Source organism: Eptatretus burgeri, chromosome 14 (genome assembly GCF_056783735.1).
Source record: "Eptatretus burgeri isolate ZD-2024b chromosome 14, Ebu_testis_v1, whole genome shotgun sequence".
Classification (NCBI taxonomy): Eukaryota; Metazoa; Chordata; class Myxini; order Myxiniformes; family Myxinidae; genus Eptatretus; species Eptatretus burgeri.
Window position 1 is genome coordinate 43,272,656 of NC_140974.1, and position 19,376 is coordinate 43,292,031.

The window sequence follows — 19,376 nt, forward strand, 5'->3', positions numbered from 1 at the left end:
TCACTGGCAATTTATAGACTCAACAACAAACCATTGAGATATGGCCCTGATCATGTCTGAGATTGAGGCCTTCCATCCATTGTTGTGAGAGTAGACACAGTATGTCCAGTGTAGAATGACTGGGTCTGAAACTAAACTGATGACCTGAGATAAGGCTGTGGAGAAAAGGAAGGATTTGATGACGACTGCAATGACAGACCTCACTCATAATTGTAAGCAAGCTGAAAGGTCTGTAGTTAATGAAATCAGTTCATACGCCACGTTTTTGTATTGCAATGATGTTGGATAAGTTCTCGGCAATGGAAATTGACCCAGAGAGAATGATTGGGTGAACAGAGCAGATAGAGGATAAGCGAGAGCAGCAGAACAGGTTTTTACGATGTTTTTTTAATTTTCCATAACTATCTCCAAAAATTATGGACTGATCAGACAAAACTTGGTGGACAAGTGGGGTGTGTGACAAAGACGAATTGATTCGATTTTGGTGAAGATCCGGATGCGCCCTATCAATGGGATACAAAACATAAATGGTTCAGCTACCTGGCAGAAGTATATGCACTCCACCAAGAACTGTTCTAGTTTTGCTCTGTAACAATTGTTGTTTTATGTACTCAATCCCTGGTTTACCTTTACACCTTTTATAAAACAAAATTATTGATTATTGCTGTTGGTTCCTGGGTTCATTCACTTTGTCGTTGAGCCAGTAAATTGCCAGCGGACACATAAGAGTGGGTTATTGGCGTAAGGCAACCAAATTGAAGATCCTTATGTAATCATTAATTCACAATGGTAATAATTCAAAGAGTAATAATAAAAACGGAACGCGAGGTAAACTAAATCTAATTTTGAGGCGCCTCCACACAGACTTAAATACAGACAAGAGGACAGATAAAACAAAGAAAATCCCTACTTTATTCTGGCACTTTTCTGTGTGCCCAAGCATAAGTTTAAGTAGCTTGAAGGTCACCAAACTGCTTCGTCACTGTGTGGGAAAATGTGCCCAACCGCTGTCTGGGCAGGCAAACGTACAGGAGGCAACTCGGGCGGCGACACTCAACGCCAAGGGTCAGAAACTGCCGTGCAGCTTCTTTCGTCGATTGACCTCACCGCTGCTCTGTAAAATGGTGCCATCTTTTTCCCCGATGGCTTCGAGGCAGGTCTCACATGATCCAGCCAACAGTCAATGGTCAGCCTCTTGCTCCACCACGTGAGCCAATTCGCCTCATCACTAACACAAGAATCGTGCAGTCTTCTTCACCGCGTCGAGAGAAAGCCAGCCATAATGCCCTTCTCTTTCAACCGCCGATCCTGCCTCTCTCGCTTCTGCCCGCTCCAAACCTCCGCCTCGACTGCCTTCTTGTTACCCAACACAAGACTCTTTCACCGCGATCCTCACTCCCTCCTCTTGGCTCCCTGACATCACACCCATTAATCATGCACTCCAAGGGCAAGGTTTCACCAGCCGTCACCCCTGGAGGCAGGGCTTTCTACCTGCTTGGATGTGCAGCTTGATTGTTGTTTTAAGGATGTGATCCCTTTTTATCGCCAGTCTTGAAATGCAAAAACATAGCAAAAGCTCACAGGGTGCAATCACAAACCAAGATAACTTATCCTTAAACCCTACCTAATTTAACACAGCACCACCCCCTGTGTGGTGACACATAACACTTAAGCTCACAGTTTCCCTTCTTAATTTACATCGCGATATCTCCCACATGTCCATGGACCAAGCTACTCAATACACTCCTATCTTTCCTATGAAATTCCTCAATCTACCCCACAAACATAACAATATATATATATATATATATATATATATATATATATATATATATATATATATATATACATACACACACATATATGTATATATATATATATATATACATATATGTATAGTAGTGCTGGGCCAATTAGAGAATTTGACGATGACCGATTTTAAAAAGTAATAAATGAATAAATAAATAAATAATAATCGGCCAATACCGATTATAAAATGGTAAATAATGATGTCTGTCCGTGCATTGTGCACAAACGAAGTGCATATCATGCCAGATCGGTGCCATGCCCACAGTCGATGTTGTTGAGTGGCTGTGAATCGATACATTTTGAATCCCTTCTCTAATCGATTGGTGTGTCAAATGGCATAGCATCCTGTCATTTTTAAACGAATGATGGGCTACCGCATGCTCATTTGATAAGATATTGACGGATCTAAAATGAAGCATCTGGTCATGTGAAAAGCAAGTTTTATCCAAAATATAACACAGGTGGTCCCTGCGTTACAAAGGGACTCCGTTCCGACAAATGTTCCGACAGTTCCGTTCAGGAACTGGAAGTGCAGGGTGCACTTATAACGTCCCAACAAGTTTACGTGTCATATAATTGAGCTGTTAAAGACTGCATGTGAAATGTGCCCCTTTTGCTTGGGGACCCAGAATACTGTCGGTCCACCTTTGAAATGTGAAAAATGTATTTTAATTGACACTTTGATGCATTCGAGAATACCTGGAACATATGACGTCAAGACGTATTCGGCCAGGAAGGACGTTCAGTAAGTTTTCACCTTTAACCCCAGCAGTGTACGAGCAATCACGTTTTCCTTTATACGAGCGGCTTTTTCCAAAGAAATTGGGAACAGAATGTTATGTGAATCAGGTATGTTTTAAAAAGGACATGTTGTTTATCTTTTTGAGTTTCAAAGCAAAATAAATTTGATAACACCCAATTTCTGAGCCGTTTGCTGTGTGTTCACATTTTCCATTTGACTGAGCCAATTTTTTCCACCTGTTACACGATGATTGTCAGCTGTTTATAAAGAACTTGACGACCCGTGAACTCGTTGTGAGAGTGGTTGATGAAAAAAAATTTTTTTTAATATTATTTAATGGTCAAACTTTAACTTGAAGAAAATTTGAGCATTTACCTCAGGAGTAATCGTTCGGCCAACCGGTTTCTCGAGGTACATCAACACATTCTCCATGGTTTGTCCTTGCACTTTAGGGATCATCATACCAAAACTTGACTGAATCAGGAATTGATTCTTTAATATTTTTTTTTCGTTGCCCGATTTGAATGAAACTTGATACTGCACACCGCAAGTGAATGGTGAGTAAGGTGGCTCTAAAATTTTTGCGCTATCGGGTACTGTTTTGGCTGTATTTCCGGAACATATATATATATATATATATATATATATATATGTATATATATATATGTATATGTATATGTATATGTATATATATATATATATATATATATATATATATATACATACATATATATATATATATGTATATGTATGTATGTATGTATGTATGTATGTATGTATGTATGTATGTATGTATGTATGTAGGTATATATATATATATATATATATATATATATATATATATATATATATATATATATATATATATATATATATATATATATACATATATATATATATATATATATATATACACACATACATCCAAGATGAGAGTTTTAGTAATATTGTAATGTATCTGGAAACCATTTGCATTCAACATTCAGGTCCCAAAGTTAGTTATGCCGGTAAGTACGTGTGTAGTCAGGACCCCGTCCTTTTGTTTAGTGGGAGGATTAAACGTGCGTTGCGACTTCTTTTAGTTAGGTTATTAAATATTTACATCCAACGAACCCCCCGACAAGCCATCTAACAACCAACAACCATCCCATCTGCATGACCCAACGTGCCCATCACGCGCCATCACCACCCGTTGGCTGCTCATACCTTGACTTGCCGAGAGGGCACCTCGCGGTTCCAGTCCTCGGCTCATAGTTCTTGTATGGCTTTTTCAGCGTTGACCCTGTTACTCTTCGTGAGCGAAGCCACGTGGAGGAGTAACTGGGGTCTCCGGCAGGGGCCAAGACTCCACCCCGGAAAGGTGGGCCGTAGGTGCCTGTCCAATCAGGACGGACAGTGGCGCGTGCTTCGCGGAGCTCCGCCCCGTACGAGGGCATTCTTTTTCCCCTCTGGTGGTATTTTAGGGAGGGTCGCGTTGGAGGAACGCTGGTGGTGTCTGAGGGCAGAGCAGTGCGAGAGCAGAGCAGTGCGAGAGCTTGTGTGTTTCACGAGGGAGGTGGATAAAGATCCCCGAGCACGCTCTGAGAAGAAGTACTGGAGTTCTGGAGTGGTCACGTTCATCAAGGTGGCTGTTACGGGGAGAGGAGTTCTGTGAACCCCAACCATTCACCACCCGAGCTCTGCCACGAACCACGAGTCCCCCCACGTGCGACTGGGACCAGGCCGACGACCATTGGCAGGTGCCGCAGCATGGAGTACCCCCTTTCTCCGACGGCCAGGTACCCACCCGGACTCTGACCCCCAACTCGTCTCTCTCTCATTGGCTGGATGGTCCAATAAAGAACTCTGGGTTTCTTTTCTTTTTGTGTGTGGGCCCGTCTATAAGTAGAATTGTTTCAGTGTTTATTTCATCATTGTAAATACTGCATTGCACACTCCCTCGGTCTGGGGCTCCATGCAAGATCTCACCTCGTGGAGCCTCAATGATCATGAGAAAGGTGAGGGATCAGCCCAGAACTACACGGCAGGATGTGGTCAATGACCTGAAGAGAGCTGGGACCACAGTATCAAAGAAAAGCAGAAGTAACACACTACGCCGTCATGGATTAAAATCTTGCAGCGCACGCAAGGTCCCTCTGCTCAAGCCAGCGCATGTCCAGGCCCGTCTCAAGTTTGCCAATGACCATCTGGATGATCCAGAGGAGGAATGGGAGAAGGTCATGTGGTCTGATGAGACCAAAATAGAGCTTTTTGGTTTAAACTGCGCTCGCCGTGTTTGGATGAAGAAGAAGGATGAATACAACCCCAAGAACACCATCCCAACCGTGAAGCATGGAGGTAGAAACATCATTCTTTGGGGATGCTTTTCTGCAAAGGGGACAGGACGACTGCACCGTATTGAGGGGAGGATGGATGGGGCCATGTATCGCGAGATCTTGGCCAACAACCTCTTCCCTCAACAAGAGCATTGAAGATGGGGCGTGGCTGGGTCTTCCAGCATGACAACGACCCAAAACACACAGCCAGGGCAACGAAGGAGTGGCTCCGTAAGAAGCATCTCAAGGTCCTGGAGTGGCCTAGCCAGTCTCCAGACCTGAACCCAATAGAAAACCTTTGGAGGGAGCTGAAAGTCTGTGTTGCCCAGCGACAGCCCCGAAACCTGAAGGATCTGGAGAAGATCTGTATGGAGGAGTGGGCTAAAATTCCTGCTGCAGTCTGTGCAAACCTGGCTAAGAACTACAGGAAACGTCTGATCTCTGTAATTGCAAACAAAGGTTTCTGTACCAAATATTAAGTTCTGTTTTTCTGATGTATCAAATACGTATTTCATGCAATAAAATGCAGATTAATTATTTAAAAATCATACAATGTGATTTTCAGGATTTTTGTTTTAGATTCCGTTTTTCACAGTTGAAGTGTACCTATGATAAAAATTACAGACCTCTACGTGCTTTGTAAGTGGGAAAACCTGCAAAATCGGCAGTGTAGTGTATCAAATACTTGTTCTCCCCACTGTACATATATATATACATATATATATATATATACATATATATATATATATATATATATATATATATATATATATATATATATATATATATATATATATATATATATATATATATATATATATATATATATATTGTTGTGGTTGAGGAAATTCGCAAACCACCATTCAGGTCCCGTAGGTGAGATATCTCTGTAAGTATATGTGTAGTTAGCCCAAACCCGTTGTTTTGAGGGAATAAATGTGATTCATTCGGGCTGCGACCCTTCAAGATAGCCGTTTTTCTGTTCTATCTTTATTTTGAACCAACCACGTCTCAACCGCCATCACACAACAACCACCAACCGCAACACCGCTTCACAACAATAACAACAACGCCAACAGCCACGACCTTTACCGTCACAACTCGCTCTCGCAATCATCGCATCACCGCCATTCCAAGCGTCACCGTGGCCAGGGACCACCACAACAAACCCTCCACCTTCACCTCTCCTCCTTCTGCCGCCATTCCCGCACCGCTTGTGGGCACCGATCCTGGACTCGTACGGGGCGCGCGCCGAGCAGCGGGTGCAAAAAGCGGCCTTTCCGGGGAAGTCGGATCAGGAATGATTCACGCCCACTTCTGTTCCGTCCTATCAGCGAGCGCGGGGCGATTTGGCCCCGCCTCCAGGCGCGTCGGAGTAGAATCGATATATGCAAATTCGAGGATCAAGAATGATTCACGCCCACTTTTCCTCCGTCCAATGGGCGAGCGTGGCTCCGCCCCCGAGCCAATCCTGATCCGAAAATCTGCATATGGTTTCTCCTGCTGACTATAAAGCACCGAGCGCTGGGCGAATCGAGAGAGAGAAGAGTTTCTGTTTCGGGCTCGAGTTGGAGAAGAGTTTCTGTTTCGGGCTCGAGTGGGAGAGAAGAGTTTCTGTTTCGGGCTCGAGTGGGAGAGAAGAGTTTCTGTTTCGGGCTCGAGGAGGAGAAGAGTTTCTGTTTCGGGCTCGAGTTGGTGGAGGTTTTTCTGTTTCGGGCTCGGTCGAGTCGTGGCGGCGGCGAAGTGTGGCAGCAGCAGTCAAGACGGGTCTGGAGGAGAGGCGGTCTGTCGGGGTTCGGAGTCTGTCGGGGAGCTGCAGAGAGGAGAAGCCGGGAACGCGGTCGAGGGCGCAGTGGAGTCGCTCGTCGCGGGACCCAAGCAAGCCAGCTCTCCTCTTTCCCCAGAGCATCAACAACCCCCCCTGTTTCCCCCCCGCGCTGAGATAGTGCGAAAAGGGGGGCCCCGTTCCCACCCCATTCCAAGCAGTGCCAACGAAACCCGCGGAGGAGCGCGGAGTCGGGGCACCGCCGCCATTTTGCAGCTCATCACAAGACGGGTAGGCTCCACGCGGTTTCGGCCCCAGACCACGTCTGCCCCCTTGTCGTAGAGGTGGCCCCTTTTTCTTTTGATTTTAAGTATATGTGTTGTCGGCGCCGTCTGTAAAGTAAAACTGTGTAAGTGTTGCCGTGTGCTCGCGTAGTCGGTAGTAGATCTGCATTGTGTTTCTTTTGTTACATTTGCTTTTGGTGCATAATTGTTGTGTTTTTGTTACATTTGCTTTTGGTGCATAATTGTTGTAATTGTATATGTGTGCTTTCCATTTGCCGCGGAATAAATGTGAATTATGTTGAACTGTTTTTCCCGTTTCGCTTCGTCTTTTCTTTAATTGAATCTCCATCTTACTTCACGTAAAGGGTTGGTCGTGGGCTAAATACGCCCAATAATTAATCTGATCCGTCGAGGTTGACGATAACACCGCTCGGTTATCCCGATAGTACGGAACGGGTAGCTTTAAGTGGCCCGTGTCCGAAGTCGACCTGCGGCGAGGTGCGATCGCCCGGTCTACCCTCCGTGTGGGTACTTAGGTAGGTCGAATTTGGCGAACAACCCTATCCCACGCGGGGGGCCGATTGGCACGATCGTGGTGAGGCCAAAAGGCCCACCCGTGACTAGTTCCCGGCGTTAGTCCGAGAGGGTCACGACGGAATTGTCCGTCCGGTGGGCGACGTGCTGCGATTCGAGTTACGTGGCCGTTCGCACGCCGGCGGGCGCGAATTCGCAACAATATATATATATATATATATATATATATATATATATATATATATATATATATATATATATATATATATATATATATCTTCTTCTTTCGGCTGCTCCCGTTAGGGGTCGCCACAGCGGATCATCCGTATGATCCGCATAGTGATTTGGCACATGTTTTACGCCAGATGCCCTTCCTGACGCAACCCTGGTCGCCTCTTACAACACAGGGATATGGTACACCTATTTTAACCGGGGTATACACCGGCCAGTACACTGGTACTCATTTCGCCGACCTCAGAAGGATGACAGGCTGAGTCAACCCCCTGGTGTATTAATTCAGTGGCCCAACGGGGCTTGAACTCAGGACCTTTTGGATCCCAAGCCGCTGCCCTAACCACTGCGCCAACACCAGGCTCTATATATATATATATATATATATATATATATATATATATATATATATATATATATATATATATATATATATATATATATATATATATATATATATATATATACATACATACATACATACATACATACATACATACATACATACATACATATACATACATACATACATACATACATATACATATGTACATATGTCTCCGACTCTGAATTACCATGTGATGCCAAAGCAGTTTCTTGGCAAGTGTTACGTTGGGTGGTCTCTGCCATTGCCTTCCCAGCAGTCATGAAGGTCGGAATTTGGAATTTAGCCGTGATCACCTATTCTTTGAGGATGACACCATGGGATATTTTATCTATTTATAATTCCAGCAATCTCTGTGTGTCTGTCTGTCTGTCTGTCTGTCTGTCTGCGACCGCCGTTTCTCGACGATCGCCGGTCCGATCTCATTGAAACTTGCCAGGAATATTGCCGGGGACCCGCGGATGTGCCTTTTCGAGGTTTGATATCGATCGGACGAGCGGTTCCCAAGTTACGGCCATTTATCTGTCGACCAATGACAAGACACGGTGCTATGACATCACGAATGACGTCACAATTAATGCTTATTTATTTATTCTTTTTTAAATTTTTTTGCATGATCGACGGTCCGATCTGATTGAAACTTGCCAGGAATATTGCCGGGGCCCCGCGGATGTGCTTTTCAAGGTTTGATATTAATCGGACGAGCGGTTCCCAAGTTACGGCCATTTATCTGTCGACCAATGACAGGACATGGTGCTATGACATCACGAATGACATCACAATTAATGTTTATTTATTTATTTATTTTATTATTTCTTTTGCACGATTGAAACTTGTCAGGAATATTGCTGGGGACCCGCGGATGTGCCTTTTCGAGGTTTGAGAGAGAGGCTGCACATACTGGCACTCACCTACGGGCACGCACCTTCGGGCCCGCCCCTACGGGCCCGTACTAGTGTCTTTAAATTTGTAAAAATAATAAATAAATTCCACTGACATTATGAAGTATTTTGTGAAGATAATTGCCAGAAAAAAAACCCCTCAATTTAATCCATTTTTAATTCAGGCTGTAACACAACAAAATGTGAAAAAGTCAAGGTGTGTGAATACTTTCTGAAGGCAATGTATGCCGGCAGGTGGGACGTCTAGTTTAACGTCCATCCAAGGGATGGCACACACATTGATAAATCACCTTACCTGTGAAACAGAGGGATGGCAGTTTTTAGCTGGGCAAAGATTTTAACCTAGGCTATAGACAGCTTTAAGGAGAGTGCATGTACCTCTAGGCTATCCTGCCAGCATACAGTGGTCTGCAAAAGTATTCACCCCCGACCAGTAATGCCACATTTAGATGAATAACAAATTAAGTGGAAACAATCTTTTCAAATTAACTTATTTATTCATAACTGAAGAGATCAAACTAAACATTGTTATAGTTGAAGGAGGTTACATGTCAGGAATACCTGCAAAAAAAACATTCACAAATCAAAATTCACTGGTTGTAAAAGTATTCAGCCCCTGAGTTCAGTGCTTGGTGAAAACACCTTTTGCAGCAATGACTGCTAAGAGTCTCTTTTTGGGTATGTCTCTGCCAACTATTCACATTGAGATGGTGAAATCTTTGCTCATTCTTCACGTGAAAATTGCTCCAGTTCTGCAAAGTTTGATGGGGATCGATGTATACTTTACTTTCACATGTATACTTTACAATCTTGAAAACAAATCTGCAAGACTACCTTGATTTAATCGCTTCTCATAGCATAATGCACATGAATTGAAAACATAGGTAATAAGAAAATCACTGGGTGAGCACACAGTTATGCTTGCATGTGTCAGCACCAACTTACCGTGAGGGGTGGAGAAAAGGCTGAGGAGGATGATGTGATTGGTTGACACTCCATGTTCTATGAGTACCTTGATCGCTTCTATGACCGTATTGCCGGTATCTGGATCGTTATACAAAAAAAACAAAAATAAATAAATAATGCAGTGTGCTTTAACGTCTTTTGTGTTGTGTTTTTCACAATTACCATAATCAATATGACATTTTCTAATTCCAACCAAGTGCTATAAACACCTTGGATGAACGAACATTCCCTGCACATCAATCATGATTTACACATTCCCTCCACATCACTTATTATCTAACATGAGCATGCCATTGATGGAATACAAAATCCATATCTCATTGACCCTTCCCCCACCACTCTCCCACCACCCTCCATTTTTAAAACAATTAAACAAATGGCTCTGTTCATCAACGGTGGAATTCTAGCTGCAGTTTTTCAAACTCGGTTATGAGTCAATAGCAGAACAAGCTCGTCCATGCCACAAGAAAATTCTTTCCTCAAACATGCATCATCATCCTCCGCCAGACAAAACAATTGAGATACAATTGTGGGTGTGTCAAAGGAGCCCAAAGGCACCAGCAGGTCTGAGAAAGAAAGAGGCTTTCAAAGGAAAATTTGTGGAGGGAGGGAAAGGGAAGGGCAACTTTACAAGTGAAAAAGTTCAAGTGGTTCATATGCAAGTGTGGCACATTCTGCCAAGACATCATTGCACCAATTCATTCATTTATTTCTGAGTACAAACACACCTTTAGGGTAGAGGAAGCAAAGTGGCATTTGCTCCACAAGGCTTCACCATAACAACATGCTTGGCTCATCGCATGGCAACTTGTGATGGGATAATTACAAATTAGATGTTCTGGAATTTCTACATTTGTCTTCCCAGCCCTGGTCCACACTCACTCCCCCCCCCCCCCGCCTCCACTTCCCACATTACAAATAATCTGACCTCACCATCATTAAAGGTGTCATCATTATCAACAAAGTGGTTGTGCCAGCCGCTCAAGTGAGACACATCATGGGGTTAACGGGATGCAAAGCACTGCATGCATTCACAATCATTCCATAGTTAATATCATGGATGTGGATTAGAGGAACCATTGCACTGTCGAGAGAAAAAAAAAACATGGTGAGCTTACTCAGTATTGGGTACATAAGTAGAACTTTGCGACGTGCAATGTCAGGAGGGAACTTGGCATAGTAAACTTTGGCCCTGCCTGTCTCTTCATCACTCTGGATGAGGATTTTCCCGATGCGGATCGAGCGGCAACAGTCGCGCAGGCCCTGCTCCATCGCCTCACCTGTCACAAAGGACCATGCACTGGATGCATCACACATTGCGAGCCTCCAGCAGACATTTGATGCAAAGTGGCCAAACATTTTAAAGTGAGGAGGGAAGGGGGAAGGAGAAAGCATCATTATTTTCAGCAGTTTATAGTAAATACAAGTCTGAAGACGACAATAGTTCACGAGCGGTATTTGACGATGTAGATTGTTTCAGATATCAAGGATGAGACAATGTGATAATTTTTGACCAAGTTATAAAAATGATTAACATGATGTGGTACGGGTGACAGGTTATTAGCTGCAAAATGTCGAAAACCCGGTTTCGTTCAACAACTTTCAAAATTTGACCTTTGCATAACCTTTAAAGGTTACAAAACAATGTTGTGGACATTAAAATAATGAAACAGGATACGTGATATAGCTTATTGGAGTTAGTTCGTCAAAGACGGTCAAAAACCCGGTTCGATTCCCACAACTTTGAAAATTTGACCTTTGTGGCCTTTAAAGGTCAAAGGTCAAGGATTATGACCTTTGGTGCAAAACTTCCTCTGGAACATTCCAGGAACAATATAACGTCATATAGGCTATATGGCATTTCGCACTCCTCGGATTATCCATACTTTGATGAAATCAGCATAAAAACAAACTTGAAGGGGGTGCCACGGGCAAGGTGTTCGAGATAGAGCAAAATGGTTTCAAGACTTTCGGTGGGGAATGACCTCAAGATTATGCATAAAAAAATATCGTCATCCTAGCTCTCAAAGTTTGGGCGGTCGTATGATTTTCATGTCAAAATTCGCAATTTTCTAAGATTTTGACCTTGGGACGAAAATATAAAATCGGACGACAAGTTTTAGATAATTCATTTTGCTATTCAAATACCGAAGAACCCATTCCATTCAGTAAATTCCCTCGGAGAAGATAGATTTTTAATCCGACTACCCCCTAAAAATGGCTATTTTTTGGGCGTGGCTCCGCCCACAATGGGCATAGCCACGCCCTCATCCAGGAAAACACAACTCGACATTGATATCGAACACTTAACCAAGTTTCATCAAGATCGGATGAAAGTCCACGGAGTTATGCTCTGGACAGACAGACACACAGACAGACACAACGAATATAGTGGTCACTCTGGCTGGCGCTCGTGAACCAATTTGAAGCTCATTCTAACCACCGATTCACTGACTCGCTGACTGACTGATATTAAAGTTCGGTACCTTCCGGGTGACGTAGAAAGCTGAAACTTCGCATGCCAACGGACATCGAAGCCGATACACCAGGAAAAATCACAGAACCATCGGAAAACGCCCGTAAATGAAAATATAAATAAATGAAGAATAAATAAATAAATATTTGAAAAATGCACGTGAGCGACCAGAGACAATGGGGGAAGCATGACCTGTTATTGCTTACAATGTGCAAGCATAACCCACTAGAAGTCAATAAAAAGGGAGCCATAATAGCACAGCTGAGGTTCGTTCTTCTTCCTCGTTATTTCAGGTTGTAGACAAGCTCCCCAAGAAACAAGACATACTTTCGCTATCAGTTTAGCAAATCCAATTATTGGCAGAAATAGTTCACCTTTGGACATCATATCAAATGGATCTTGTTATTTCTTAATTTGCCATCACAGTTGCAGGTAGGATAATTTGCTGAGCACAGTTGCACCACTGATGCAATGCCCCCTGTAGGTTCGAGTAGGAATTTGTAACTCGTTCAGGTTGCCGATGACACCTCACCTACTCTCTGTGAAATGTTTAACATCTACAACCTAATGTCGGCAGACGGGACGCACAGTTTAACATCCATCCGGATAACGGCGCACACACGGATGAATCGCCCTGCTTGCGAAACATCAGGATGGCACTTTCCAGCCGGGTCAGGATAAACAGCTCATAGGCATGTGCTCAAACGTCTGGGCTATTATTCGAGCCCGTCAAATTTATAAATAATCCTTTAATTGGTAACCAAAGTTTGTCAATAATTTTGAATCCACAGCCCATTATATTTTTCTTCTGTTTTGGTTTTTCAGAAAAGTCTTCAATAAAACGAGTGTCCAATTCAAATTCCAGTCCAATATGGTATGTTAACAGAAAGCTAATAGCAGCAATGGAGGAACAGCCACCTGTACGAAATATTTAACAGATATAATAGTCACAAACGTTTTAGTGAATGGGAGCAAGAGAAGTGGAACTAACTTTCAGGTTCAATCAACCAGGGTGGTTTTCCAGGAAGAGAAAGCAAGTTATTTCAAAGTAACTGCTTCACCATAGGAGGGAAGAAAGGTAGGATATCTGAAGACAAGATAAGATGGATCTGTGCATTACAAGATAGAGTAGGCATATGTGGAAGAATTCCCAAGGTGAGTTACTATTAGAGGCAAGCCTGGTGTTGGTGTAGTGGTTAGGGTAGCGGCTTGGGATCCAAAAGGTCCTGAGTTCAAGCCCTGTTGGCCGCTTGAATTAATACACACCAGGAGGTTGACTCAGCCTGTCATCCTTCCGAGGTCGGCGAAGTGAGTACCAGTGTACTGGGCCGGTGTATACCCCGGTTAAAATAGGTGTACCATATCCCTGTGTCGTAAGAGGTGACCAGGGTTGCGTCAGGAAGGGCATCCGGCGTAAAACCTGTGCCAAATCACTATGCAGATCATACGGATGATCCGCTGTGGCGACCCCTAATGGGAGCAGCCGAAAGAAGAAGAAGTAACTATTAGAGGCAGTATATATATATATATATATATATATATATATATATATATATATATATATATATATATATATATATATATATATATATATATATATATATATATATATATATATATATATGTGGGTGGTCCTGAAGAGAGGTTGCTGCTTGGAATCCCTGCTAATCTGCCTGAGTGAAGTGCCAGACTCGCTGCTTCTGTCATGTCATATCGACTCTCACAAGTATATAATCAAATGAAGCAATTGAAGCAGAGGAGGAGGAGCAGGAGACATTTGCAGGGAAGTGTTTCATGACCAAGTCCAGAAGGGAGGATTTGCCACTGGGAGAAATCCAGGTTGGAAATTTCACAGATTGCATCAATCCCATGGAGTCACATGAATCCTTTGCTGAAATACAATGGCTGGTGAGAGAGGTACCAACACCCAGCCAATTAGCAGGGTCACCACACATGGGGAAAAGAGAGTTGGGATGAGTAGTTAAAAGTTGATCCATCTTGAGAGAGAAATGTAGATGGTGCTATGACTGTTAGGACGACGGTACAACACATAAACAAATAAGACATTGGAGAAGAGAGCAAGTCACAGCCAAAGGTACTCTTGGGGAGGTGGTGTGAGGGGGAGATTTAATGGGGTGGGGTAAGGAGGAAGTTTTGAAGGGATGGGGTGAGGGTGAAGCTTTGAGGGGGTAGGGTGAAGGGAAGAACTTCCAAGCTTTATGGAGTGCTTCCAAAGGACCTTCTGCAATTTTGAATTCTACATGACAGAGGCTGCTTTTGATGTTGGTCTTCTTGTATAATAACTTCAACATGCACATGTCACAAGCGTATTTTGTTTTATCATTTTCCACAGACATTATGTTGTTTTTCCTAATTAAAGTTTGAATATTATTTTGTAAAATATACTGAACAAAAATATAAACGCACCAACCTAAATATCTAAGTCAAGATTGCCATTATGGGAAAATGGTCAAACCGATGATATGTTTGAGCAATTGTTCCTTTGTTTTGTTCAAGACAGATGTTCCCATTGAAATTGACCACTCTGAGTGTGTGGACTCACACGTTGAGTAATCCTTCCCATGAGCACCATGGGGCTTGACAGAGTGATGGTCAGTGAGCGTGACCAGGACACAAACACTCCCTATAGCTTGCCCTATAAAAGGCCTCCCCAAAATGTGGACTGGTGCCAAATGTCAACATGCCACAGATGTCACAAATCTTGAGGGAGCGCGCCATTGGCATGCTGAATGCTGGGACGTCAGTACGGGCCGTTGCAGAACACTTCAATGTCCACCACTCCACTATTAGCCGCCAAAGAACGCGCCTCAGAGAGACTGGAAGCACCGTGAACCGCCCACATGCCCGGCGACCACGTGTGACCACCGCCGGTCAGGATCGTCACATGAGGCTGCAACATCTCCGGGATCGACTCCGACCGGCCACGAGGACTGCCGATGAGACTGTCGGGCTGCATAACAGGCGCATTTCAGCCCAGACGGTGCATAACCGCTTGAGGGAGGCCAACCTCCGAGCCCGCCAACCACACCGGGGACTCGACCTCACTGCAGTCCGGCGTCAGACCCGACTGAACTGGGCCAATGTTCACTTGCGCTGGACCCTCGCACGATGGAGGAGAGTGCTGTTCACCGATGAGTCGCGGTTCCAGCTGTAATCGGGCTGATGGCAGACTCCGCGTCTGGAGTCGGGCTGGGGAGCGCTACACTGACGCCAATGTCCTTCGTCGGGTGTCACACGGTGGTGCCAGTGTTATGGTGTGGGCAGGCATATGCCATGGAGAGTGCACTCGGCTTCATTTCATTGAAGGCAACTTGAACGGGCAGCGGTACAGGGACGAGATACTCAGACCCATCGTCGTGCCGTTTGTGCGCCTTCACCATGTGACGTTTCAGCACGACAATGCTCGCCCCCATGTTGCCAGGATCTGCATGGACTTCCTCGGTGAGGAGGACATTGATGTCCTCGACTGGCCTCCATATTCTCCCGACATGTCGCCCATCGAGCACCTTTGGGACGTTCTTGATCGACGCGTACAACAACGTTACGCAGTCCCAGAGAACGTCCGCCAGCTCCGTGTGGCTCTCTAGGAGGAATGGGAAAACATCCCTCAGGCCACCATCGATAATCTGGTGATGTCCATGCGCCGGAGATGCACCGCTCTGTGTGACGCCAACGGTGGACACACCCGCTACTGACTGTGAACTCTGACAGTGACACCTCGGTTGTGTCGGCTGTTGTAGCGCAAAGACTGTCGCCAGAATTCTCAAGGAACTCTTTGAAATTTAATGCTCAATTGTCATGGATTCTATAACCAAATTGTTGTGAAGATTTAGTATTAATGAGTTCGAGGTAAAATAGTAACAATCGCTTGGTGCGTTTATATTTTTGCGCTTGGTGCATTTATATTTTTGTTCAGTATAAATAAGCATGTATTCGGTAAATAAAATAAGTCACTTTTTTGTTATTGAGGTGTGCTAATCACTGTGGGAAGCAAGGAGTAAATTAGGTTATGGTGATGAACCCTTGTCAGAGCAAAAGATACATTAACGCCCAAAATGTCTGCTTCTCCTTGCTTCCCATGGCAGTTAGCATACTTCGATAAACGTCCTGTTGATTCCATCAATTATTCTTCCTGCCTGCCAAACACTAGCCTTCATCAGCAAGACCAGTTCTTCATTCTGAACTTTTATCGACCTACAAGGTCTTCATCCGCAGCTTGATAGAGTACTGCTCTCTCCTCTGGGTTGGTGACCCTGCCTCACACCTTGTTAGCTTGACACCATGGAAACAAAGACCTTCAAAATCAATGAAATCTCCTGCGATGAAGCTAAGACTCTGAGCCTCACACTTTCCCATTGCAGATAGATCACTGGTCTCTCTATCTTCTACTGTCTCCTTCCTGGTCTTGCACTGTTTACCCTTTCTATGTTCCGTCCCTCGCCACCCCGCCCCACCCCCAAGGTTTTTGCAGGGCACACATAGTCTACCAGCAACCCCCTTCTGGTGAGACTCCCAAAATCCAGACTCACCTATCCTCATTTGTTCCTCTTTTTTTCACATCTGTGGAAAAAAAATTCCTGTCTCTTCAAATTCATTCTTCCCTCCAGTGCTCAAAGACAACTGTTCACCACCATCTCAGTCATCCCCCATCCACAACCATGATCTTTTCAACACCTGTGACCCCCATCCATTGTCCAGCTCTTTCCGAGTTTCAAATCTTTTCTTCCACTTCCGTGATTGAGAGTTTGCGGCTGTGTACATCTTGTTCGTCCACCGAGTCCTCCCCTTTGCCCTCATTCTTTACATATTCCCTATTTCTCCAAGTCTCCCTCTATTTTGTCCCTCAACCCTGCTGTGGTGTGTTCCACCAACCCCCCACTCCTCCCACCCTTTCTGCTCTTGTTACCTCTACCACCGAAGGAGAAAGAGGTTGTTTTCACTCCTTTCTGTCTGTTTGTTTGTCTGTCTGTCTGTCTGTCTGTGTGTGTGTTTGTGTGCAGGATATCTCAAAAAGTTGTGGACGGATCCAGATGAAATTTTGTGGACAAGTTGGGTGTGTGACGAGGACGAAATGATTAGATTTTGGTGAAGATCCGAATCCGGATCTGATAATTTTTTTTAAAAGTGATTCTTCACCATTGAGAGATATAGGACTGTATAGCATGATATTTCAAAAATGTAATGGGCCCGATCTGTTCTTGTGAATCAGGCATTGTGTGGTGGAGGTATGATCTCTACTGAGTGGCCTTCTAGTTTTTGTTCTGTTACATCCTGATCCGTTCTGTGTTCTAGCTCCTCCATGAGCCCCAACACTGTATACAAAGAAAAAGTAACTTTAGCTCTGTTGGAAACAAAGTTGAGTAGTTTTAAGAGTTTTAGTGCTGCTTCCAAACGAAAAGACAAACTTGAACTTGAAGATTAAGAAACTCGGGCTAATTGGAAATGCCCCGGCTCAAATAAGAAATGCAAACAATCACAAAATAATGTCCATCTTGATCGCCGTTTCCTCTCACCAAATGTGAAAAGCCTATTCACCCAAGCTTCATTAAACGGCCTGGCCGAGTTCATGCATAAAAACTTGATAAATATTTAAAAGTGAGCATGTCAAACTAATGAACACATTTTGCACGGTCACTTATTGACGATGGCCCATTAGGTTGCAAAGGCAGAATCTGTCGAAAGTAAGGCTTAATTAACACCACATGCACACAAAAGCAACATTAGCTGGCGTATGTAATGATCACATGCACATTCATTAATGTTATCTCTGCAGTGGAATGGACTTGCTTCCAAAAAGCTCGCTAATCAAGATTAAAGTGCCAAAGTCATTCTGTCTTCTCAGCGTGGGGCAGCTTGCCTGGGTAGCTCGTCATTTTAAATGGGCGTGAAATTTTAATAAAACATCGGTAGTGTGCGTGTGTGTGTTACATACATACATATACATCTTAATTGCTGCGAAAATTGCCACAATGGGGGTGATGAGAAACTTTTTTATCAAAACACTTTCCATGGCTATGAGACTTATTATGGTTTCAAGTAAGCGGGTTGGGTTTGTGCCGTTTCGAAATGCTCCCGATGGTTCCACAAAGGCACATTCATAGCCTGCTGGTTCAATACCAGGCAGATGATGTCCTACAGGGAGAAAAGAGGAAAAGGAGGCAGTGTGTGTGTGTGTGTGTGTGTGTGTGTGTGTGTGTGTGTGTGTGTGTGTGTGTGTGTGTGTGTGTGTGTGTGTGTGTGTGTGTGTGTGTGTGTGTGTGTGTGTGTGTGTGTGTGTTGGAAAGAGGGGGGAGGGTGTGGCAAAGATAGAATTCAATCGTTGATCAAACCATGTCACTTTTTCTTTTTTTTTTTCAGAGACGAACCTGCAGTTTTCGCGATAAAACGAGTCAAATGCATCCTGGGAATTTTGGCCTTTCGGCTTGGAAACACACACACACACACACACACACACACACACACACACACACACACACACACACACACACACACACCTTTGGTGAACCATTTATGTACAGATTCTCTCAATCTCCAAACTTGAAATTTGCACTCCAAGCTACATTTGGTTCCTTAATTACACCAGCAAGTCCACCAATTTTTCTGAAAGATACACAACAGGCAGGTTATGGCTGCGAGTGCAGCAAAACACCACACACTCCTCAGAAAAATGTGCATGTTTCCCCATCAAACAGATGGCACGCCAGACACTGGTGGGAGAATGACAGATTACCAGCCACGCATTTGCACCAGTGCCAACTGAACATTGGTGACACAACGACTTCATGCACACACTCCATCTTCCACCCACATTCACCATGCGTCATCTCCATCTCTCAGTCCAAATACTTTTCTTACTATGAAATGATTCACAGTGATATCACATTTCTATGCTGTATGCAATTGCCACCATATTTGTACTACGAACAGTTTTGAGAGTCACAGGTCT

At 43.9% G+C, this 19,376-nt stretch overlaps 1 protein-coding gene across 2 annotated transcripts in view; it reads right to left on the reverse strand.

Annotated features, from left to right (window-relative positions):
* The window catches only part of UPRT (uracil phosphoribosyltransferase homolog), an 88,857-nt gene that overhangs the window by 21,623 nt on the left and 47,858 nt on the right, over nucleotides 1–19,376 (reverse strand). The window contains exons 5-7 of one of the 2 annotated variants that reach the window (XM_085854518.1): nucleotides 11,052–11,213; nucleotides 9,913–10,011; nucleotides 9,102–9,719 (exon numbers count right to left, since the gene is read on the reverse strand). In XM_085854518.1, the coding sequence (XP_085710644.1) occupies nucleotides 9,691–9,719; nucleotides 9,913–10,011; nucleotides 11,052–11,213 (290 nt within the window). In that variant the 3' untranslated portion in view covers nucleotides 9,102–9,690. Of the gene's footprint in view, nucleotides 1–9,101; nucleotides 9,720–9,912; nucleotides 10,012–11,051; nucleotides 11,214–19,376 lie in introns of those variants that run through there. The other variant, XM_085854517.1, reaches the window with a different exon arrangement.